This window comes from Esox lucius, chromosome 22 (genome assembly GCF_011004845.1).
Source record: "Esox lucius isolate fEsoLuc1 chromosome 22, fEsoLuc1.pri, whole genome shotgun sequence".
In the NCBI taxonomy this organism is placed as follows: Eukaryota; Metazoa; Chordata; class Actinopteri; order Esociformes; family Esocidae; genus Esox; species Esox lucius.
In genome coordinates this window covers 12,928,717-12,953,994 of record NC_047590.1, presented here as the reverse complement: position 1 = coordinate 12,953,994, position 25,278 = coordinate 12,928,717, and the positions used below count along the sequence as shown (strand labels likewise).

The window sequence follows — 25,278 nt, the reverse complement described above, 5'->3', positions numbered from 1 at the left end:
TTCTACAGATCCCTCTTTCTCTTAGTTGTTCGTTATGAAATGAACACAATGCCCAGCACTATAAACCCGTGCCAGATTCATTAGAAACGCCATTGTGCTTCACAGTGAAAGATTGAGGGCAGACACACACATGACTGTTTTTTGAGTGTCTCAGAATACATTTATAAAGCGTTTGTAGCATCATTAAAAAGCTCAGAGTCCATTGCTTCAGTTAAAGGCTGTGTACACATTAGTCTTACAGTACGTTATGTTACAGGACCGTTTACCCCGGTGGTCCAGATTTACACAGGAGATTTATACTCTTCTTTCAAAACTCCTGAATTCCTGGGGAAATGTTCCCCTGGGGATTATGTGTATTCTGGCTTCGTAAACTACACTTGTTGATATTAGGGCTTTTAAGTTTTGCTTTTCACAGAAAGGTCATCGCCTTGGTGACTTGAAGTGACTGGGTTACTGAGGCTTAAAGAGGAATTCCAAAGCAAATTGAAATGTTTGTCAGAAGTTGTCATACATCAAAAGATGCACAAAACAAAAAAACAAAATAAGGAACACACTTTACTGTTCTAAAATCAGTTTAATACATTCCTCTGGGGAGGATTATAAGGCGAGTACACAGGCTTGTGTCAGTTGAGTACATACATAGACAGATACATAAAATACACACTTTTGCCACTATCAAAATAGCTTCAGATTTAAACTTTCTCTTCAGAGAGACTCAATCTGATGAGCTTCTCAAAAGTAAGCCCCACCCACAGACAATGGGATGGCCTGTTGTCACTGGAATTCAACATATGTTATTAAAGCAGATTTATGTGATTGAAATGCTATTTTGATTGTTAACAACATGCAGTAGAAGTAGAACACAGATTTAGCTTTTATAAAACATACCAGTAGAAAACAGTCAGGCTAACTTCAAAAAGCAAAAATTATACTATTATTTACCCATATATGGAGAATAGAAACTACAGTAAAGAAAAGTAAATTAACAGAGTATATACTCTTTAATTTAACACAACACTAAATAATGATTGTAGCTGCTTTATGACCATTTTAAAATGTTGCAATGTTAGTAGATAGCACTTCATGTTGTTCAGGTTAGTAATGTAGCATTTTAACAGTTTCTCTCTCAAATGACAGCGTACACATCCACCTTCTGTAGATTATAATGCACAACACGGGGCTTTGGCCAGAAGTACTTGAAGTACAGAGCATTATTTCACCGCTACAACAGGCTGGCCTGGCCATTGGATGTGGTTAATTACTGTATGTGAAAGGGATGTGGACCTCTCGAATGATTGGTCCCAGACTCACACCAGACATGACACTTTATCTCAGAGCTCTGTACGACCCAACCAGTGAGTGCACAAAGACCCTATTACATATATGCCATCATACGCACGCACACACACACCCACACCCACACCCACCCCCACACCTTCACTCACACTCCCCTTCTCTCTATTTGATTCGTTTCGCTACATCTGTGTAGGCAAATTCGATCTCACGCTCCGCAGGACAGGTGCTGGTAAACTCCTCCCTCTCATAGGCATGGTTTAGATAGCGCCACACCCCCACCATATCCACTGGAATTTCAAAGCCACGGTACTTCCTGGCTACCACCTGGGACCAGACAAACACAAAAGTCAAAGAACACGAACTAGGATGTGGCCTAAACGTTAAGTAACACTTGGAGAGAGACAAGCAGAAAACAGATCAGTAAGATGGTCTAATTAATGATGAGCATATTTCACATCTTTAGGGCGGCAGGTGGCATAGCGGTTAAATCTTCTAACCTTTGACAAAAAGACTTCAAGGTGACTATGCAGTACTAGCTTTCTTGTTTGGCATTTGCCTTGCTGTGTTGCTGGTTACCGGCCAATGTTAGCTATCTAACTAGCTGTTCCAATATAGCTATTGCTGTAGAAAAGCCCTGGATATCTAGCTAGCAAGACGATGGAAAAAATGTCATTTTCATGGTGACTAATCCACTGTGGTTCATTTATAATGTCAATACTAACCACAGTGGCTGGATAGACAGCTTACAAGAAAGATTTAGTGGTGTGTATTTTATCTGTGCACATAGCTAGCTACCAGCTACCATGCCATAGTCTAAAACAGTACACACGTTCAATTTGCGAGAATGTTGGTTTGGTACTGTGCCGTGTCATTGATACTGGCGGGTGGTTGCCAACTCACCACCAGCAAGCAGTTGAACAATGGATTACCTTGCTCATACAGCATTTAGCTTCCAGCAGTAGCTTGGGTTGTTTCTAAAGTACCTTTAAAATGTGTAGTTTGGGCAGGAGGTTGCAGTCTGCCAGTGTAAGGTCGGGTCCATCCAGGAAGCTGCGTGTGGACTCCTGAGGGTTGTCTGTGCTGTTAGCATCAATCTCCTCTGGCAGGGGTGTCCGCAGAAACTCATCCAACCGATGCAAGGACTTCAACAGGGCTTTCTCCAAGCCTGCAAACCCAAGGTACAAAGTGTACATACAAGCGGTCATTGTAGGGTAATATAAAGACTAACAAGTAAAAATGCAAGTATAGGCTCGCACATTCACATACCCACAACACTTACCGTCATTAGTATCTTTGCGAGAGTTTTTGATGTAGGCGGAGAACTTTGCGAACACATCTATGCCTGCTGTATTTGCCTCCGGATGAGTAGTTGCCAACCTGGGGTACCTGAGGGCGAGAAATATTAGATGTCAGGATTGGTCCGTTGAAAACCAAAAGTGGAAGACTGATTGAGAGACAGAGGCAGGAACCGCGGGGCATGTACCGTGGTGGTGTGAGATTTTCCTCCAGGAACTCTTCGATCTTGTTCACGTCCACCTTCACCTCCCCATTAAACGTGACAAACGGAGGGTTGGTCCCCGGGGCTAGGTCCTGAAGGTCCGCCGGTTTTCTGGGTAACAAAACAACACAGGATCTTAAAGGGCACTGACACGCTTCCTAGGTCAGAATACATATCGAGAAGCGTTAGGGTCTGAACGTCCGTGGAACGTACGTAGATAAAATGTACTTGATCGTTAACATAGAAAGATTAAGTAATAGACGTGCTGGCCAATGACCAGAACCTTTTGAGGTCAACTGTGGTGACGTTGAAGATGACTCCCTTCAGCCACAGGATCATGAAGAGACGCTGGGAGAATGGACAGTTTCCGATGCTCTCCCCATCACTGCCTGCCTACGTAGGGGACACGCACATGGATTTCCATCAACCCGTCAATGAAAAGCATAACTTTAACTGGAAAGAGCCTTTGTAATATTTCCTCGGTTGGTAAAACACTCCTATGCACGTTTGTAACTGCTGTGACGTTCTTTTGCCACTAGAGGTCCTCATCTAACCTGAGACAAAAAATAAATAAACTGGAGAACCAGCCCTATCAAATAATTTGATGCATCAAGCTCAACTCTTACCTTAACGAACAGCTCGATAGTTGGGAACCCCAGCTTTTTGGCTGCTATGTCAAACCAGGCCATGGTGACAACACACCTTAAGGACTCATATCCTAGAACTTGTAACCAGTGGAGGGCCTGAGGATGCAACCTGCCAAAGACGAACCCCGATCCGTAACCCAATCTGCCTCAAATGCGATACTCACTCCAGCTCTGTTGTTGAAATCTGTGAAAGTTACTGTCTCTTGCTGCGTCCGGACCGGGTCGGAGAGTTCTGTTACTGTGGGCGTCCATGGTTCATGTGGGGTGTGGTTATGCAGAACAGAACAGCGAGGCGGGTTGCACTGACCATTCCCTCTTTGTTAACACATGGAGCTATAATATAATGGACAGACTATCCATGTGTTTTCCCTGTTTGACTTTGGTAACTTTGGTCTTTAATTTACTTTGGGAGATTTATTTCTGATGTGTTGTTTTGAGCTATAGGTACCCGTTCTTGGAGCCCATGCCAAACCGAGTACAACAGCCTCCAAAAAACGACATGGACCATGGGTTCCTCTCCTCTTATTTCTCCCTGATTCATTAGATTAAGCCTCCAGACATTTTATTTTTCTCTCATTCAGTTCAATGTAGAAACTCTTGATGCATCAGGTTTGTATCAGTCCTTAAATTACGGACACTGCACTAGCTGATCAAGTCAGTCTCAATGGGTATACTGTCGATGTGGGCTTGTAGAACAGTGTAAGGTCTGTTCTGTGGTCAGTGTGTGGGAGTCGATGGAATCCTCAGTCCTTCACCCATAGCATCATTCTGACTCTAGTGAAATAGGCCAATGTTTTTCACCCACAACAATACCCACACAACACACATAGCCACACACACAGAAAGACACAAACAAAAACACAAACATACAAAAGATACTGGTATTTGTGGCACTCCCTCAACCATATATGTCATAAAACTGCTTTAATGGGTGGACAGCTGTCAACAGCATAAAGCAGAGATAATGCAGTGTGATCTACGGAGATCATCACAAACATAACCCTCTCTGACTAGTCACAATGGGAATGTGATCCCGAAGCTCACGGCAATAGATGAGCCTAGTCGTGTGATCTGTGATTTTGTAACCATAGTGACAAGTCCAGCTGACCAGTAAGCTAAATATCTGCGTGCGTGTGAGTGGAGTGGTCCTCCTCTTGTCTCCACACACCCCAGTCTGTCACACACCAGCAGGCCAGATAATCAGCTTAGTATCAGACAGAGGCGGAGGGGGGCTAACCCATGACAAAAACAGGAGGGGGGGCTATAGGATAAGAACAAGACAAGGTGAGAGAGGGTGAGAGAGAGAAAGAATGTAGAGATTAACCTATTGCCCTCCCCAACCCACACATGGAGAGATTGGGCAAGGCTGGGCTGAGCAAGGCCTACACACACTTCAATCCTCCAGCATGCAGAGTTAATGTAGGGTTAGGTCAAACTGTCACAACAAACAGCTTACAGCTAACACCTTATTGACCATAATTTATCATAATTCATTTTTACATGTGTAATAGTACAGAATACCTTCCAAGTGAACAAAATAAACGAATATATTCGACCTGGACGCTCAACTTATCCACGGGAGTTTGGTAACCCTGATCTAACCCGTTCTGGGTATTCTGCTGCGAGGCTCAAGTGGAGCTCCTGCCACCTGCATGGCCTGGCCTTGGCTGTGGAGCATATTTCTGGTTGCTATCAGTCCAAGTCCAACACAAAGGCCTCTATTGTATTATGTGAGCAGGTGCCCAGGGAGACGAGGTCAGGATATTAGGACATTTTTCCCCAGGCTTAATCTTTCAGCAGGGCACCTTCATTTAACACCGGAATGTGCCTTTTATCACGACTTGGGCCAACGGCATGATCACTCCGGACCTAACCCTATAACAATATTGTGTTTTTTGCATCAGCTTCTTTAATGTTGCAACAGAGACACACAACGAAATGAGCCAAAGGGAGATCAATGATTGTTAAGATCTGAACTGAAGATGTATTCCTTCATTTTTGGGCCACTGGATATAACCGTTGCGCTGTCTTAAAAAATAGTTTCGTAGTCGCAAAAGTTCCAGGATGCATTTTTAATATAGGATTTGAACTAGCCAGAGAAGCATGACTCAGCTGATATTAGAATAAGAAATAATGATAGATTGGCTTCATATCACTGCCTTCATTACAGATGGTGCCATTGCAGCCATTTCGTGCCAGATGGCCATCATAGAGACTACTAGAATGCTTCCCACACACGAGCACAGATGGAACAGTGAAGCCCATAATGTTTGTGTGTGTGAGTGTGTGTGTGTGTGCACTCATCCAGAGAGGAGGATTACAGTAGGATATCACTCTCGTAATGGGATGAGATAAGTAGATCACAACGAGTTCAAATGCAAACACACACGCAATCCAACAGCATGCCTCATTTAAGCCAACATACTCTATACTACACAGAATCGCACACCCCCCAACACATCCAATGAAATCATTGAACAGGTAATACAACCAGGAATGTACCAGATGCATTGAGAAAGCATGTTTGACTTTTCTGTAGCTGATCAAAAAGACTGAATGGCAAAGTTTAGGCCAAGACTTTATTGGCCAGTGCCAAGAGACACAGCTTCCAATCCAGTCCTTTCTTTACCACATCAGCTCTTACCTACAGGGGCAAACAATGTGAAGTAAATGTCTATTACTCAATCAGATGTAAATTGCTGCCAGTGTAATGGTATGTTGCCCTGTGGCTAAACTCTGTAGTAAAAATTAACTGACTAAAGGCCAAAGTGGTTAAGTAGGCTAATGCTAAAAACAACAGCCTCTGTATCGTGACAAGCGGCCATTTTAGGTTGTCAAATTCTTTTACTGGAAACCAGCAAAATGAAAACTGACCACGACAACAAAACAATGTCTGCCCAGTGCACTGAAATTAGAAGGAGCTTTAAACGGCTGGTGTCTGAGCTAGCCTTTACGACCAATAGACCACGAGCTGTGTCCGGATCCTATATTTAGCTGTAGCTAAGGGTTAATTAGCTAAGATGTACATATAGTCCCATTTGTTGATCATTATTGATCAAAGCAGATTATTTAATCAATAACAATAATTTCAAATATATTTCCAAGTGCGAGAACAAGAAAGCAAAGAGAGAATGCCTATTAAACCACCTCAAAGAGCAAGTGGTGGGTCTGGAATGTTCATGTTAACGGATAAAGACTCTGTAGCCATTATCTGAATAGTAGGTACACTTAATAGGTTACATGCAAAGCTATATCCTGCCACATGGGGAGTTTGCTAAACAAGTGGACAATGGCAGATTAATCTACACAATCATCTAGATCACATGTCCTCAACCCCTCACTGTTCATCAGTTCTGGACCCAAGCATGTAACTTGATTCATAATCCACTGATATACTCTATTGTCATTTAGGACCTGAGTTGGGTAGCACAGGGGATTGTTCAAGTTGATGCAACATTACAGAACATACAGAAATTAACTACTGTAGAGGTTTATTGTACACAGACAGGTTGGCCTGTCATCTACTAGTAAAAGGGAAATGTATCTGCTCCGCTCATTACATGTCTGTCTATTTGTGATGTTCTGAACATCAAAGGTAACAAACCCATAGTTAGATCATGGTGCTGCTGTACCTTGACATAGAGGGAGATCACATACTCCTGGGGGTTTGAGCTGTCACTGTCTTGGCTGTGATGAGTTGGGGTCTGCAGCTTCACAGTGTTCTTTGGCTCCCCCTGTTCCTCCTTCTCCTTCTTTAACTCCGCCTGCTCTGTCTTCTCTTTCTTCACCTCCCACTGCTCTTCCTTCTCTTTCTTTCCATCTGTCTTCACCTCTTTCTTTTGATGCATGATAGTGGGCGCCTCCTCCATGATCACCACTTTCTTTTTCTTCTTCTTCACTGGATCATCTCCCTTTGTGGGCTGCACCTCCTCTTTGAGCACTGACTTCAGCTCTTTTATCCAGTCATCCTTTCTAGTGGTGTTCTGTGCCTCTTCTAGGACTTGCTTCTTGATCCAGTCCTCCCTCTTACCAGGAGTCTGCGCCTCCTCCGGGGCCTTCTTGATTAAGTCCATCTTTTTTCCAGAGGTCTGCACCTCCTCTCTGGACTGCTTCTTGATCCAGTCCTCTTTCTTAGCCAGAGTCTTCACCACCTCTGGGGCCTCCTTCTTAATCCAGTCCTCCCTCTTACTGGGGAAATGCACCTCCTCTGGGACCTGAGTCCTGATTGAGTCCTCCCTCTTACCAGGGATCTGCACCCCCCCTGAGGCTTCCATCTTGATCCAGTCCTCCCTCTTACTGGGGATGTGAACTTCCTTTGGGGCCTCCTTCTTGATCCAGTCCTCCTTCTTGCTAGGTGTCTGCACCCTCCCTGGGGCCTCCTTCTTGACCCAGTCCTCCTTCTTACTAGGTATCTGCACCCTACCTGGGGCCTCCTTCTTGACCCAGTCCTCCTTACTAGGTATCTGCACCCTCCCTGGGGCCTCCTTCTTGACCCAGTCCTCCCTCTTACTAGCGATCGACACCCCCTCTGGCGCCTCCTTCTTGATCCAGTCCTCCTTCTTCCCGGGGGTCTGTGCCTCTTCTGGGGCCTCCTTCTTGATCCAGTCCTCCTTCTTACCACGGACCTGTATCTCCTCAGGGGCCTGCTTCTTGATCCAGTCCTCCTTCTTTACGCGGGTCTGCACATCCTCTGGGGCCTGTTTCTTGATCCAGTCCTTCTTACCACAGGACTGCACCTCCTCTTGGGCCTGCTTCTTGATCCAGTCATCCTTCTTAACAGCAGTCTTCAGCTCCTCTGGGGCTTGCTTCTTTATCCAGTCTTCCCTCCCACTGTGGGTCTGTACCTCCTCTGGGGACTCCTTCTTGATCCAGTCATTACTACTTCTGCGGGGAGTCACCTTATCTCTATTAACTGTCACTTCATCTTTCATTTCTCGTTTTTTTAGCCTGGTTGGAGATAGCAGCATCTCATTCAGTAGTTGCCGTCTTATCTCCTCTGTTCCAGGGAACCCATTCTCTATTGTGGCTTTGTGAGCTTTGACCTCTAGCTCCATATCTTTTTCATCCACTTTCCTTCTGTCCTCCACTGTGTCTTCATTCCCAACCTTTACCGGCTCATCCTTAATAACAGGCTGGAGGCACTCTTCAGTCTTGCTGCCCCCCTCTGCTGCAGGTTTGAGCTTACCCTCAATGATATTCTCTAGCTCTTCCACAACCTCAGCCCCTCCTTCTGATTGCGAGTCTAGGTTATCGTCAATGTTTGTCACTGGCTCATCCTCTAACCCACCCTCTTCTTCTGCTCCTAACATTTCTATCTCTGAGACCGGGACTGGATGCTCCATCTCCTGAACTACCCCATGCTCTGCAGTCTTGGGCTCATTCAGAATGACCTCCCCAGCATGTTCTTTATCACCTTCCTCTCCCTCATCAATCTCAAAGGCCTCCTCGACACGCTCCAAATCCTCATACTCCTCCCGTGTAGCTCCCACTGTACCCTCGAGAATATGTATCGCTGGCTCATCCAGAACCCTGTTTTCTTTCCCTTCCACCTCGTCCATGGCCACGGAATCCAGCTCGAACAGTGTTTCTGTCAGTTTGTCCATACTTCCACCTCGTCTCGCTTCCTCAGGTATCTCTACATTATCATCCTTGTCCTCCTCCTCTCTGTTGCTGCATCTGGTGTCCCTCTCCACCCCTTCATTATTCCCAACATGTTGGAAAGCTTCCCTGCTCCTACCCTCCACCTCCACAGCCCCCACCTTATCAATCTCTCCCACCTGTAGCTGCTGTTCAGTGGGTTGTAAACCTCCCTCCTCTTTAACTCCAGTCTCCCCCTCCTCAATTTCATGGGGCTGTTTCCTGCTCCCGTTCCCGCCCTCATCATCCTCGACACATGGAAAGACAAGAGCCGTAGGTTGCTGGGCTGTTGTCGTTTGACTCTCATTCACGGCAGTCTCTGTTAGCTCGTCGGTTAGGGATAACAATGTTGGCTGCTCTGTCTTTTGGCGCTCCCCCTCTTCTGTCTTTGATACATCTTCTTCAGTTGTCCCTCCTCGTTCCTCTGAAACTCTACTGATTCCACTTATCTCCTTGCTCACATTGTACTCTTCTTCTGAAACAACATGTGTGTTCTCTGCCACGTTGTTGTTATCAGCGTTTGTTTCTCCATGATTATTGTCTGGCAGATGTTTGGGCTCCTCTTCCAGTCCTTCCTCCTGCTGTGTCTCTCTTACCTCATCACTAGTGGACACAGTGCGACAGTGCTCAGTCACTATATTCCCGCTTTCATCACTCTCTTCTGCAGTTAGAGCATTATTAGGTGCCTGGCTGGTTGGCATCTCTACTTCCTGATCTGTGTCATCAGCAATAGACCCGGTTTCTGACTTTTTGTTCTCTGTACTCACCTTTTTCTCTTTACTCTCTACATCATTGGTGGACAAGACTAGCGTTTCTGTCGTCGTCGAACCAACTTCGTCCCCTGTCGTCAGTGCCTCATCAGAAGGCAAAGCTATTTGCAGAATATCTTCCTCTGCAGATGTCTCATCCTCTTTCATCGCCAGCTCATCAGTAATAGACAGATCTTGGTGCAAATCTGATCCCACACCTTGTTCTTGTCCCATTTCATCATCAGCAATGGACCTAATTTCCCTCCCAGGAGTCTCTCTTACACTTCCCTTCTCGGTACACACAGTGACTAACTCATTATTTGTATGCCTCTCTCCTACCTCCCCTTTCCACTCTCTTCTCTCCTCCTGTGGTGATTCTTTAATAATCTCAGGGGTCTGAACTGGCTGGTCTGGCAACCTAAAGGTTGGTGTAGGAAGAAGAGGTCTGCCTTCCTTTCTATCTCTGTCTATATCTATATCTTTTGTGGTATTCTCAGCGGGTTTCTGTCCTTCAACAGACTCTACAGATTTGACATGCACTTCTTCAATTACATCAACTGACATGTTTGGTTCTTCTCTCTTGTCCTCAAAACGAACCTCTTTCTCTTCCAACTGTCTCTCCTCCTCATCACCCTCTGATCCACCTCTCCCTTTAGCTTCCATTGTCACTTCAACATTCTCAGCCGCACCTCCTTCCTCCTCCTCCATCTCAATGTCCTCCATGTCTTCACCCACCTCCTCACCTAGTTCCAACACTTCTTCCGCCAGTTCGACATCCTCCTCCTCATCTTTACCTTGTTGTCTCTGCATTTCTTTGTCGGTACTGGTTCCTACGGGCCTATGGATTATGGCTCCGTTGGAGAAGTCCGGGCTAAGGCCAGTAGATTCGGATTGGGCCATGGTTACTGAGAGACCAACACACACTGAGATATAGTAAGTCTATGGTTCCGCTATTGCGTGTGTCCAGGAGTTCAAGGTGAGTTTGAAGAAGTCGGGTGAAAGTTTGTGTTTGTAGGTTCCAAGAGCTCATGCACAGCTTCTAGTTGTCGGTCCCCGGAGCTCCAGCCTGTAACTAACGCCTGTGTGGAGTTGGTGAAAAGGTACAATCTCCTTCTCTTGCTCCCTCCCTCCCTCCCTCTCGCTCCTTCTCTGTAGGATTAGGCTGATTTTCGGATGCTGATCCCCACATGACCGGCCTGCTTCCTTTAAATCCGCCCAGAGCCAGCCCATACCTTCTAGCACTGCCATGGACCCTTTACCACCACCCCAGAGCCTAGCCCAGCATTGTCTAAGTATCCCCAATATATCTCAGGTCCCATTATTCCACTCCAAGCCCCATCCAATTGCTGACCGACACTCATGTCTTTGTCCATATGAACACTCCCATTCCCACACCCTCCCCAAAACCATATTTAACCCGCCCGCCCCCCCCCCCCCCCCCCCCCACACTTGCTATTCTCTAGTTTTGAGTTCTCCTTTAACGTAACACATAGGCTGAGACACTGCTTAGGTCATTGAGGATGCCCCAAGCTCACCTTGGTATAAACTAGTTGCCCTTCCCTTAGTAAAATCCGTTATCCTATTTCAGGATTTAGGGTGAGTAGACCTATAAACGCAGCAGTAAACAGTCAGAGCTAGATTTCTAGACCTAGAGCCTGACATTCAGAGGTAAATAGGAAAGAGATTGGACCTATCATGACTATGACTGTGATAACTATGATCAAAATATAGTGTTTTATTATTCACAAAATGTTTTTTTGTTGTTTAAAAGATAAATAACCTTTGTAATTGTATTTTTTAATTTTTTTTTACTTAATCTAAAGAATTATACAATTTGATGGACTTAATAATGACCCTCTTAAATGGACTAGTGTAGGCATTGTATATCGCTCTGGTTACGTTTTCAAACAATAGAGGGCAGTATTGCTTTGACTATAATGCAACAACAGCATGTCCTTCAATTTTAGCTTAATAAAATAGTAGATCATCTAAATTTAACTTTACTTTACTTCAATAGACAGCACACATTTGCAGTGGGGAGAAATTCCTGAATGACAGTGTTCGATTCCAACTAACAAAATGAATGTCTTATAACACATTGACATAATGTGACAGCTGATAAAGTACGATAACTTTCAATAATTTGCAATAGGCAAGCGCTGCACAATAGACAGTTATCTGACATATTGTTAATAATAAGCTATCATGTGATTTCTGGAACAATCCAGAATTGTAATGATCAGTAAAGCTGCGTTGCGACAGTTATAACCGGAAAATCGCATCAGCTGTTTGTCGTCGCGTTTACGTCATCTCCTTTATCCGATGGGCCAACAGCACCAAAATAGCACTTTCAGGTGTTAGGTTAGTATGCTTATTGAATACAACGTAAAATAACTGGAACTATTTTGCTATAAACAACATACATTTGTTATTTTATTTGAGGCCATTTATTAATGACAAATCGAATGAGCTAGCATATTTGGAATTTTAGCTAGCTAAGAGCTTTGCTAGCTAGCCAGCCAACGTTAGCTGAAAGCTAACCGAGGACCACCATTTATTTACAGAGAGCTTGGTTAGGTTTGAACCTCAATAGTTTAAAAAAACTAAACCAGGCGCGACCAGAGCAAGTTCGGCCAGGTCCGAAAGATGCAGAAATCGGAGAAGAGCGTTGGTGCTGATGCGACGGTGGATGTGCAGTTCACCGACCTACCAAACGCCCTCATCGCATGCAAAGTAAAAGAAGATGTTTTTAATGACCAAACTCTGAAGGTAAGCACGTTTGCTGTGGTGGACTAAAGCATTGAACCAACATTCCATTGGCTTCCTGCTAAATAGGAAAGTGTCTGTCTGTCTGTCTGTCTGTGTCTGTGTCTGTGAGAGAATTCTCATGTTTAATCCTATGATAGTATGAAAATAGCGCAAATACCACTTAATAGTTTCCATAGCTCCCAGTATTTCTGTCTTTCTAAAGATAAGACGCCTAGTTGTCTAGTTCCCTCTCCACTGCCACCCACATCACACACATGGAAACGGTTCCATTCCATAAGGGTTGAGACAGCTCCATCAGCAAGAACATTGACATTTTCCGCAATAGCAAGACTGGAATATGGGAAGCTTGAAAAAAATGTAACTGGGACAGAATCTTTTAATGTGCTTGGCAAAGGATTGATTGTCTTGGCTCCAGACTGATTTTATGGTCCACAAATGCAAGGGAATTATCCTTACTGGCTAGAATGTTGAGTAGAAATATATTTTAACTTTTTACAATGTGTCTCTGAAGTTGCTCTTTGAAATTTGAGAAGGAAAGAAATATGCCCATGGTAGTATCATGTAACCAACTTTTTAGAGGACTTGTAACACTGCTTTATGTTTCTGTCACTAAGCACCAACAGAAGTACTTAAGTGAATAGAAATGTGGTGTGCATGTCCTTGCATCCTGTAGACAGCTTTTGAGGATGAGCGATGGCCATACACAAAGGTCCAAGTTTGTCATTCAAAGTATTTTCATATTGCCACTAAGATAAGGACAAAGTAAGCTGTCCACTTGGAAAGTTCAAATTAATTTGGATCAACATTCAGACTTAAAGTTTGGAGTATATGGTCCTATAAGTTAGTCAACTGAGAATACATTTCGGAGGCACATGGGAAATGGTCCTTGTATATGTTTTTAACTGCTTCCTTTTCTGCCCTTAGCCTAAAGGGGAATGGGTATAGTGCACAATAAGTCCTTTCTTGTCAGGGGTTTTGACTAAGGAGAATTTGAACTAATTTGTCAGTCAAATGAAGGCCACTGGAAGTAGATCTGTTATGATGACACAGTGGAATTTGAAGAATGGAAAGTGTGCCTGCGTGTGTGCGCGTGTGAGAGAGAAAAATATACCCTGGTGTTACTACACATCTGGTTAAGTCCCCACAAAGATATTAAAACTTGACAATTCGGTCCCCACAAGGAACATTTTTATTTCAAGCTTAGGGGTTAGGGTAAAACATACAAATGGGCCTAGTGTTAGAATTACAGCTGAGACCACTGTATTTTTTCTTTCCCTTCTAAAAAAGTTGAAAAGGAAGGTTTTAGTGAGGAACAGAAGTGTTCAATGTGCAGTGGTCTCTTAATTTGAACCCTTCTATTCCTTACTCAAAACCTTCCTTTTGAACTTTTTTGGAAAGGAAAGAAAAAGCTGCAGTGGTCTCTTAATTTTTTCCTGAATTGTATAATGACTTTATGGTGTAGGTATTACGGGTTAGGTTTGGTCCCCACAAGGTTAGGAAAATGATTTAGTTTTTTTAGTAGGATGTCCTCCTGAGCAACAGCTTTTTTCAGTCATAAATATTATTTTGCCACATCATGTTTTCATATGTGGCATGAGTTTGCTTTATCTAAGTCTCCGATAACATCTAGTGACAGTCATGCACTTTCTTAAACACGCAATCAGCCACTCGAGCCACTGTACGTATGTAATGAGGAACAGCTATTTGCAGGTTCTGCGGTACACTTTATGACCGTAATAACTTCTTATCAAAAATTCTCCAGGATTAAACATAGTAATTACAATGTCAAACATACCGGGAAGTTTTCTCACAAGTGGCGTCTTCAGTAAGTACGTTCGATTAACGCTTGTACTTTTACTTGTACTAGTTACTGATTGGACATCACTTCAATGGCTTATCGTGAAATATTTTTCCATCTGAAAGTCACTCCTCGCAAACCAGTCATTGGTTAAGAAAATAAAATGAGACAACAGATTCCATCCAACTGAAACAGAGCGAGAGGTACATCCCCCTTCCCAAATGACCTGTGGCGCACCTGGAACTCGTTTGGGACTGTGATTGTTGGTCACTTTTAGATAACGCGAGATAGCTGAGTTTTTGGAGGAGCGTAGCCATTCAAAGGGGGCGGTCATTTGGTCCCCTTAAACTGTGTGGGATCACATCACGAGATTATTAACCGCAAACAGTTGAAGCTGGTAGGGAGCTTGGCTAAGCCGAGCCAGGACCTCTAACCTCCAGGGTACCTTGGCTGGCAGAGTGCGGCGTTTGGTGGCCCAAAATGTCGCTTTGGACAAAATGTCTTGGTATATGCCACTTGGAGTTGTAATTATGATCTGAATGCCCTCCATCGTGGCGTCGGCTCATCTAGATGTGTAGGGGTCAGCATTGAATCTGCGCAACCGATCTTTGACTTCCTTTGTCTTCCCTGTATTTCCAACACTGTTCTAGCTCTACAATAATAAATTGAGTGGGATTGCCTCCTTATATGCCTTTAAAAATGTCCTTTTATCTCCGTTTCAGTTTGACAGGCGAAATTCAGCTTCAGGACGCAAACAGCGCAACCGTCATTCTGTTTCCAAACTTTGAATCTGCGCTATTTTTGTGAAATCTTCAATGGAAATTGTTAGTTTGTTTAACATCGCAATCAAGTTTGTCAGCATGACCTGTTACAGAAATGGCCCTGACAAATACCTACATTTTTTTAATCCACAAGACCTTGGCCATCCAGTCTTCCTGAGGTGATCGTGTCACAGGGCCTGACTTTGTTCAGTGGAAATCTGACTAATGCTTTTTTTCTGTGTACACAACATTCTTCCACACTGTGTAGGCAAGTCTTACATTCAGAAACATTTTCCACTGCAACAGACAGGCAGGAAGGAACGTGATGGACACAGTCATAAGCAGGAAGAGGGGAGGTTGAAAAGGGAGAAATGAGAGACTAACAATGTAGGCTATTGCCACAACCAAAGACGAGGCCTTATGCCTTGCAATTTTCTGGTCTGAGCCAGGGGTTCAAAGGAAACAGAAAACACCCACACACACTGTTGATTTTGTTGATGAGAGCAACGTTTGAACTGGCCGTGGGTCCTCGGCTACACTGTTTAATGTAAGAGCCCACTGTGGCTGGGGACACTTGTTAAAGACTTGTCAGATTTAGCCAGAATGTATTTTCCTGTGGACGGCCTGCTTCTCATGGAAAGGTGGAAGCGGAAACAATGAGGCAGGTGCTTAAACCAGAACAGCTGCTCTGTCTCCCCACCTCTCTGTCTCTCTCTCTCTCACAAACGCACAGACAGATGGACACAGATGATTGAATAATCAATCAGGCTTGCCAGTGAAAGAGGGTAAAGGTCCTTAAAAGATGATGACTTCAAGGAGCCAGCTGAGAGGTCATGTGATGGAATATTCCACTGTGTCAAACAGCACTTTGTTCTCATCACAAAGATCAGTTTTCCGTCCAACTACTGCGGACCCAGCCCCGTCGGGCCAACAGTCCAGTCCAAATCACAGTGACCTCCCCCCTTGTGGTAAAGGTCAGGCATTATCATAAAGGCCATTTTAGTACAGGTCCCCATTGATCGGCCCCTCAGGTAACACATGGGAGGTTAAATACTGGAAACACTGACCTGTTGTACTGTACACACACATTGAATCATTCAGGTATGTGCGTGGCAGACAACGTTCCCCAAAGCTGTAAGCCAGGACAGAGTTGCATGCGTGCGTGGGTGCGTGTCTGCTTGCTTATGCTGCCAAACGTGCACATTAGGCCAGCAATACACGGCATTGTACCAGCTGTAGGCTGGTTCATAGTAGTCTGCCTGTCTGTTTCAGTTTCCTTTCACCTGTGTCTCCTTTCCAGTGAAGTCTCAATGGGACGGAATGTCTTGGTGACGACTTCGGGCATACATTCAGAACATTTAGACGTGCGTAGGTGGCTTTCTGTGGGCTTTCGTTGCAATCAGTGACACTTTGGTCTTTGTGTTTCTGGCACTTGCGTGGACTCCTCGAGGACAAAGCACAAGGTCTGAGGTCCCGCATGTCGCGTTCTGTGGTCTCAGCCGCTAGGTCTCTCCCTTTTAACTGACCGGCTTGTGGGCCACTTCTGTTATGTCATGTCGCCTTTCATGGAGCGACTGAAGAAAACATCTTAAGGCTGGAGTTGGTGCTCTCCGCATGTTGCTCACAAGCGGTGTTGTCAGAAAGGGTCTGTGGGTCGCCAGACCTTTTTCTTCTCTGGTAGGGTGTTAGTTATCTCATTGAGAGCCACTTGCATAGCGCTCCTTGTGTGTTTGTGGGCTTTCTTAGCCCTGCATTTTTTCCATCCTCTGTTTTGGTTTCATATTCCCATTTTCCATTCCCTCACTGGAACATTACACACACGCTCTCTGTGTCTTTCTCTCTCCCTCTATCTTTCTGTCTCGCCGTCTCTCTCCCTCTCTCTCTCTCTTTGACATTTTTTCTTGAGCAGTTTCACAGTACCTATGTGCTATTAATACCACTCTCATAAAAGGCATCTGTGTTATCAAGCCTCCAGCTGCATACTTTCCATCTCACGGTTCTCCTTCATCCCTTCACCTCTCTCTCTTTTCCTTCCCTCACTCCCCACCTCTCTCTTTCAGTCTCATGTTCTCGGTGTTCACCCTTTCAGTTTCTCACTTTTATTGTGTGTCATAGTCCTGGACCTGTATTCTAAGTTGCACATTTTCCATTCATAATTCAACAACAGATTTGTCATACTGTGTGTGTGTGTGTGTGTGTGTGTGTGTGTGTGTGTGTGTGTGTGTGTGTGTGTGTGTGTGTGTGTGTGTGTGTGTGTGTGTGTGTGTGTGTGTGTGCGCGCGCAAGAGTACGGTGATGAGATTAACACGTCAGTGTGCCGTGGATTGATGTCATTATTTGGCAGTCGTCTGTCTCCCTTTCTTTGCACCTGATTAGTCAGCCAAGCAGAGGGGGAGGGAACTAATCTGAGGGAAGAAGGGAGGGAAGATGGGAAGGAATAGAACGCCACACCCCCTGTCAGCAGGTTGGCTAAGATTGAATGAACCATGGAAAAAAAAACGAGGAAGAGAGAGACTGAGATGGAGGGAGGGGCTGTTGAGTGCGTCAGTAGCTGTGACTCTCATATAAGCGGTTGGTACAGGCAGAAAGCATACAGATTCTTGTACACAGTCCGGAACATTCTATAGCAAAGACCGAGGGCCTTTTCTTTGTTCCCTGCACACCTTCCTGCCAATACTGGGACTGTAGAGCAACCGCTGCCATTGTTACCTTTGGATCTGCTTCGATTCTACCTGTTTAAGCCTTGGACTTGGACCCATTTATTCGTTTCCTTCAATCCGTGTGGACTGCATGGTTCTGCACCTCATAAGGGTGTGGACTGTATACAAAAAAAAGACAGACGGGAAGGAGAAAAGGGAATTTGAAAAGAGAATAATAAAACAGGACAAAGATAGGGGAGGAAGTAGTAAGGGAAGCGGGAAGTAAGGGAAACTGGGTTTTTTTTTTCTCGGGGTAACGAGAGCTCACTCAGTCCTCACGCTGGGGAAATCGGCGCAGCCCCCCAACACCTGTCGTCATCATCATCATCATCCCCGCCCCTCCTCACGAACTCTGACCTCCCGCTTCATCAGGTGGAAAAACCTCTGCCTCCCCGCCCTTCCCATCATGCACCTGAAGACCACCAAGTGTAACGCCTTCTGCCTGGTTGCCTCAGTGACCAACCAGGAAGTGTTTGAAAGGCCTGAGTCGCGGGTAAGACTGCTTTATATGTTGCCTCTGATCTGTCTCCTAAAACTGATCTGAGTTCAGTTGACATTGTCTCTAACACCCAGGGATTGTAATGGTTAATCTGTGGTCCTCGTGGTCTGGTCTTGGCTCCCATAACAACACTCTCACACAGCGTCTTTCTTCGGTTGGCAAAAGGCCGTGCACATGTGTGCTGGAGGGTTACTATGACAACAGAATGGTGTTCGTTTTTCTTTTTCAATGGGCCAGTTCAGTAAAGCGTTTTGCTGCGGCGGTTATTTTTAGAAGGGGTTGGGGTGGGGGCGGGGAGGCTCGATAGACTGGAAATATGAAACACGGTTGCCGACTGTTTTCAGAACAGGTAGTTCAGGATGGTGCCCTATGGCGTCCTCATAACTGTAGCTAATGGTCGTAGGACTATTGTGCGTGTCGTCATTGTGACTAAGCGGTTTTGAGAAGCGTAGCCTATTTCTGGACAAAAGCATGATTATGTAGCTAATATGCTTATTAGGGCTACATCACCGTGCTAACATGGCTTAGCGGGACGGAGTTCCGACAGCGACCTAATTCCACCCACTCACCTCCGGTCTGTTTCCCCACTTTCTCCCCCTACAGGCCAGCTTTGAGTCTCTGTTCCGCTCCTTTGACCCGGATGTGAACTTCCAGTTCTTTAAGAGTTTCCGGCGCGTGAGGATAAACTTCAGCGATGCCCTGGCCGCTGCCGAAGCCAGGCTCAGATTGCACAAGAGCGACTTCAACGGCAAAGAGATGCGTCTCTACTTTGCGCAGGTAAAGAACAGCCCCGTCTTCTGTAGCCAATACCCAGCAATCCTCAGTGACTCGTCGCAGCGGTTCGCACATTAGCAGGACGTATTTCCAATGACCTTATTTTCCCTGTCTTCCCGGCAGTCCGTCCTCATAGGTAGTCCCCGTCTGGAGCCCCCGAAACCGGACAAACAGTTCCTGATCTCTCCCCCAGCCTCGCCCCCGGTGGGGTGGCAGCAGGCCCCGGACGCCGTGCCCGTCATAAACTACGACCTCCTCTGTGCCATCTCCAAACTGGGGCCAGGTACGACGCCCGCGCGCACAAGCGGAAAACGCATCATTTCAGATTTGAATTCACCGGCTGTGATGGAATGAGAGTGGTTGTCCGCGCGCTCCCGGTGTTAACAGTTGCTCTCTCCGTCTCAGGTGAAAAGTACGAGTTGCACACGGGCACGCCCACCACCCCCAGCGTGTTTGTGCACGTGTGCGAGAGCGAGCAGGACAGCTCAGGCGGCGAGGACGACGCCGAGGGAAGTGCCAGCAGCAGCAACCGCCCGCCTCGCCCCAAAATCATCCAGACACGCCGTCCGGACTTCACCCCCGGTGTCACGCAGTGAGGAGCAGAGAGGGAGCGCTAACATCAACAAAACATGTCTCCTACATCTGCCTCTCAGAAGTCAATGGATGTCTGGTGCTGATTCAGACGTAATACATCCTCTCCAGCACTAGAGGGCGACGCCTATCAAAGCCCTGCCTTTTCACGGAGAGCGAGGGACAGGGAGTGAGAAAAAACATTCATCTCTTTTTACACAAGTTTATTTCTTTTTTGTCCTCCATTTGGAACAAAGTTATACTTATTGTGACTTGTAGTTCAAGAGACTTGTTTCATCCTGTGTATTGGGCCCATCATCGTATTGTCTTGTCTATTAGGTCTTTGTGTGCTGCCATCACTAGCTTAGCGATTTACAATGTTTTACTAATCGAGATGCTTTCTAACTGATGGCTTTGCAATAGACTGTCTCTCTAGGCATAATATATGGAGAAAAAAAATTGTAGAATTTGCTCAACAGAATAATGATGCTATGGAAGGGATTTTTCTTTCAAAAGTGTGTCTCCGGTAGTGATGTGCTTTCAAAGTGTGTGTGCACCATTTGATGGTGTGTGTACAAAATAAAAGCCTTTACAGGCTTCACAACAAGGCTGCAATATCATGCTGATCACAGGGCATGGACCGCTCCCTGCATGGGCCTTCATGGCATACTGTACATTTGTGCTGTGCTTCTGGCCAGTATACCTTGTCTAACTTGAATCACACCGCCATTTTGGGTCAGACCATGGGCCATTTGGGGGCTGAACTGTACAGTACAGATACTGTAGGAGGGTCGGCTGTGTGCACAGCAGTCGGGAGAGTTATTTTTCACATGTTATAGTGGGGAGACAGGCTTGTGTAGATGCACTGTGAATGTTTAATGCATGCGCCATCACAGAACAGTTGGAAAGATGTTATCCACCCTAGTCGTTTGGGGTCACATTAGCATATTTAGCTACTTTTGTACTGAACTATTATTGAGATTCATAATTATACCTTCAATAATATTCTTGAGTTATCATGTAATAAAGACTTCATACCTCTAAAGTAATTAGAATGTGTGGTTTATTTTATGCTGATGTTTTATTTATCAAATGTTTTACACAGACTAGCCACTTCACAATCCAGTCACGAGTTGAAACAATGACGACCTGGTGACATTTTGATTTGCACCCTGATATCAAGGCTTAAAAGTAGACAATTCTGGACTCAATCCCAAAAGACTCCTCTTATGCCTTAAAACTTGCATGTTCACACCCTTTGCACAAGTACCCCAAAGCCAAGAGACTTGGAATGATCAAGGGCGTAGGGGCTAATTAAACCCTCCAGTAGCCAAGTAATCTCAGAGAAGGCTTCAAGATACTTTTGAGTTGAGGCTTGCCAAATTATACTAGTTTGCGGTGGCGTTTTTATATGTTAAAAATTGGTGGGGCACAAACCGTTTCTAAATATAGGATACATACCAGTAAAGCTACAAAACTCCCTCTTGCTACTGATGTGTTTATTTAACCCATCAACTCCACAAAACACTTTTAATGACAGAGCTGCTTGCTTCTACATGGCCAATGCATTGAGTCGCGGCTGTCCCATGGTATTGCGAGTGAAGGTTTTTACCCTGTATGGCAACAAATTATGTCTAATCCACTCGCTTGGCTATCTCCCTGTAAACTTCATTCATACAGTCTAACAGTTTGTTTTGTACAGTGCTAGAAGTCCCTTTGAAGATGGGCTGAGCGTCACAGTGCCTCTGAAGTCTCGACTCGCCCTCACACAGTCTCGAATATGCATCTGAATATTTCAGGATTCAGGGAGTCCACTGACTCGTCGTGCCCCTGCATTGCGGTTTTACATTTTCCACACAGTTTAATACATGTTATGATCCATTTGAGAACGTACCTGTTTTCCTCCACTTTTTTGTTATGCTGCTCAATGGAGTGCCTGTATGCACTGTCAACTTTGGCTGCGACCTTTACCTTTTCTAGTAAGCCCAATTTCACAGCATTGTCCAGATGACTCCTGCTGCTCTCATGTTTTGCAATCCTCTCAGAAAGATGTTTCAAATCTTTGTAACCCGTCCTCGACCAAGTACCATCTCCACCAAATAGCAGACATGGAAAACAGAAGAGTGCCTTCTTTTGTATACTAACCGTTAGCCACTTTTTCTTAAAAAACCACTCCACGTTAAACCCGGGGTTACTTTTACCAGCAGTTTGAGTGATGACAATATCTCGTGGCTGATGGGCACCAAGTCACTTTATTTCAAGTTTCAAACCGGTGCTCGAGTATGAAATCCACTTTATTAATTTTCTCAAGCTATCTGGCATTTGTGAAGCTAACAAGCTAGCTAAGACAGTCTACCCTCCTTGCTTTTCTTGCCGACTAATGTTGGCCCCAGACAAACAGACAACCAATCAGGTCTGAAATACAAAATGACGCTGAAGTGGGGCTACCAGCTGTCAGCCCCACTTGGCATCAAATTTATGATCTACATTGATCATACTAACATTCTGAGCATGTATATTAATATTTTCACACGTAAAATGTATATTGCATTGTGAGAGAGGGGCTAGCCCCACATTCACGCTTAGCCTATGGCCTACTACTGCAAACTACTACAGCAAGGCAGGGACCAATGAACATGGAATAAAATCCAAACACAAATTATATGCAATTTAGGAAGATGCTATATTCATAGATAAATTATAGGAAGTAATCTTTGAGAAATAAAAATAATTTCTGTCAAACAAAGGTTTCTGTACCAAATATTAGGTTCTGCTTTTCTGATGCATCAAATACTTATGTCATGCAATAAAATGCTAATTAATTACTTAAATCATACAATGTGATTTTCTGGATTTTTGTTTTAGATTCCATCACTCACAGTTGAAGAGTACCTATAATAAAAATGACAGACTTCTACATGCTTTGTAAGTGGGAAAACCTGCAAAATCGGCAGTGTATCAAATACTTGTTCTCCCCACTGTAAAAAGGAGGACCTTCCAAGCAAGTTGGTAGGGATGAGTAAATGGTTAAGAAACGAAGTGGGAGAAAAGAAAATGTCAGCAATTGAATTCTTAGTTGTTTTGACCATGGCATAAGACAACTGTGTCAATACTCAATAGAGACCTTCTTATCAAGTTCCCTCAAGGAGGATAATTAGCCCTTAGTGTGGTCAGGAAGACTGACCACCTCATAATCGCCAACATTATACTCCATGACTACAAGAAAGACCGGTCCAAACAGAAGTACAAAAAGAGTCTTTATTTACAAAACATTTGGTGGATCTTAAGTTAACAGTCTGTGTAAAAAATAAAAGAAAGAATCTGACACACCATCAGCGATGTCTAGAACTTCAGGCCTGTTCAATGCATGTAGTCCAACAGGAAAATTTTACATTCAACGCTTCCCCTCTAGAACATCAGAGCACAAGACGTATTCTTCGAAGCAAGGAAATCTCTACACTGGTCAGGTGAAATGGTTTCTGAGAAGAAAGAAAGGGGAAAGTTTAGTTCAGGCTCAATAACTACTACATAGTTTGCCTTGAAGGAGCTTTGGACACCTTGGCTGTTTTTAACCACCTTGTCAATCTGTTACTAATTAACTTGAGTCATATGCAGTCACACACACACCTTTCTTTTATCCATTTTCCTGCAGGTCAGTCATCTTTCTTGTTGTCGAGCAACTCCTGTGCTGCCTCTGCAATTTTTCTTTGCTCGGCCCTCAGCTTCTTCAGCTTCTCCTCCTCCTTCCTGGCCTGATACATCTTCACACCCGCAAAGCCCATACACAAGATCAGGGTCTTCAATGCCAGGATGTAGAAGAGCAGAGGGACATTGTCCAGGGCCTGGAGGGATTGAAAGAGAGAGTTTTTTTTTGTTTTTTAAACAATATAAAAAACACTTTAAACAATATTGCGGTACCCTGGCTTTTCCCTGCCCTTCTGACAATACAAGCAATCATAACCCATCTTACATGGAAGAAGACAAACAAACCACCTTTCCTTCAATGTCTAAACCCAACAGGTGACCTTGGACTACACAAAGCGGAGTGGCACACACCTCTGTCTAAATATACACGCCTGCAGTGGAGAGGGTCAGAAATGTTAAGTTCCTCTGTGTTGTGTACATCAGTGAGGACATAAAATGGAGCACAGTTGAGGAAAGGACCAGCAACACCTCTGAGAGGGGGTCCGGATTGTTCATTGTAAATATACCTCCTTAGCCTAGAAACTGTTTTTTTTAGGATGTGTGAGTTACCACACACATATAGTTCAACTGTTAGTATTGTCAACTTGTGTTAAATTAAAATAGTGTATTTTAATTTGCATGAGTACCCTTCATTTGTTTTATTTACTGTATTGTTAGGGAAGGCACAGAAGCATTTACGGTTTACACTGCTGTTTCTTGTGTATGTGGCAGATATAAGAATGAAAGAAAAAAAACAAGTATAGCTAAAGTCAATTCCCATTAGCTACTGTCCTTTATGAAAGGCACCCTTTAGAACTGCGTAGAACACTCTGGAATCCCACAAGGGATCAAAATACTACACCGAGAAGTTCCCCCAACCTTTCTCAAACACCCACACCACAAATGGCCCCAAGACTAGAAGAGTCTTTAATAACAGCTGACACGCGCGCACACCCCCTAGAAGGCAGGACAGCTGCAATCATCTACCGCTATACCATGTGCCCTATGTCGGTGTCACTCACACACTGTAAGCAGCATGATGAAATCGAAGATTTCCACATACATGGCTGATCTTTAAATAATTAGAAACACCTAGTCCAGATACTTATAAAATAAGTAGACATTTAGATCGGCTATTCTACGTGCTTCCTGCTGAGGACATCCGTAGTGAACTAGCCCAGATATAGACTACGATGCTGCGTAGTGTTTTTATGGCAAGACTATACACAAAACAATTCAAGCGAATTTAAAATACACTTCACAGCTTAACTGTCCCAAGGGTCCATAAAATATAACAACAAGAAACAATTAAACTTGAAAGCCTTGTAAACCATTCCAAGTTCCATTGCATTGAGTGGGTGGAAAGTTTGCAAGAGGAAATCAGCATCGTAGCGAGATTTTACTATACATTATGACCAACATGTCACATTTTAACTATTTCATAACTGCTGCATTTACAAGTCACTTATTTGTCTTACCTTCCAGTTGATCATATGGTCCATGTCTATTGTAGTGTGACGTAGGACGGAACTGTAGCAAAAATAACTTTAGATAAGGTTTCCTCTCGCACAGTAAATAGTGGCACAAGGAAAAAGATGGAGGATAATGTATAATTTCTGAGGGCGGGTCTTAAGACATTATACCAATAAGAACGCACTTTCCCTTAGATGTACATTATTCAAACCAATCGTCATCTAACAGTAAAACAACAAACCAGTAGCCGCGTTTCGCTGCGCGTTTGGTAGCAAGCGAGGCAACACATCAACCAATGGTAAATTTCTACCGGTTCAGACCGGAAAGATGATTTCGAAAGGGGTCAAATCGGGTCTAACATAGACATAATAAAGAATTCTACAATAACATACAGGCATACATTACAGTCAAATAATACCAAATT

At 44.3% G+C, this 25,278-nt stretch overlaps 3 protein-coding genes across 7 annotated transcripts; 1 reads left to right on the top strand and 2 right to left on the bottom strand.

Annotated features, from left to right (window-relative positions):
- Positions 1-554: 554 nt before the first annotated feature.
- LOC105019781 (chloride intracellular channel protein 4) lies at positions 555-14,476 on the bottom strand. 3 transcript variants are annotated; one of them, XM_020042184.2, is made up of 6 exons: positions 14,392-14,476; positions 3,078-3,187; positions 2,780-2,905; positions 2,576-2,682; positions 2,280-2,461; positions 555-1,620 (listed from the first exon to the last, which is right to left on the bottom strand). In XM_020042184.2, the coding sequence occupies exons 2-6, from the start codon at positions 3,131-3,133 to the stop codon at positions 1,459-1,461; spliced, it is 633 nt and encodes a 210-aa protein (XP_019897743.1). In that variant the 5' UTR covers positions 3,134-3,187; positions 14,392-14,476; the 3' UTR covers positions 555-1,458. The 3 variants fall into 3 exon arrangements, with proteins under 3 accessions (XP_019897743.1, XP_010884502.3, XP_019897742.1); XM_010886200.3 differs by lacking the exon at positions 14,392-14,476 and adding an exon at positions 7,074-10,924; XM_020042183.2 differs by lacking the exon at positions 14,392-14,476 and adding an exon at positions 3,421-6,438.
- On the top strand, positions 12,126-20,746 carry LOC105019780 (calcipressin-1). 3 transcript variants are annotated; one of them, XM_034289709.1, is made up of 5 exons: positions 12,174-12,188; positions 12,392-12,596; positions 18,957-19,130; positions 19,251-19,410; positions 19,533-20,746. In XM_034289709.1, the coding sequence occupies exons 2-5, from the start codon at positions 12,474-12,476 to the stop codon at positions 19,721-19,723; spliced, it is 648 nt and encodes a 215-aa protein (XP_034145600.1). In that variant the 5' UTR covers positions 12,174-12,188; positions 12,392-12,473; the 3' UTR covers positions 19,724-20,746. The 3 variants fall into 3 exon arrangements, with proteins under 3 accessions (XP_010884499.1, XP_034145600.1, XP_010884501.1); XM_010886197.3 differs by having other exon boundaries at positions 12,126-12,596; XM_010886199.5 differs by lacking the exons at positions 12,174-12,188; positions 12,392-12,596 and adding an exon at positions 17,459-18,347.
- Positions 20,747-22,941: 2,195 nt separating this feature from the next.
- On the bottom strand, positions 22,942-24,989 carry LOC105019782 (small integral membrane protein 11A). The gene is made up of 3 exons (XM_010886201.4): positions 24,860-24,989; positions 23,325-23,539; positions 22,942-23,176 (listed from the first exon to the last, which is right to left on the bottom strand). The coding sequence occupies exons 1-2, from the start codon at positions 24,881-24,883 to the stop codon at positions 23,351-23,353; spliced, it is 213 nt and encodes a 70-aa protein (XP_010884503.1). The 5' UTR covers positions 24,884-24,989; the 3' UTR covers positions 22,942-23,176; positions 23,325-23,350.
- Between the last annotated feature and the right edge of the window lie 289 nt (positions 24,990-25,278).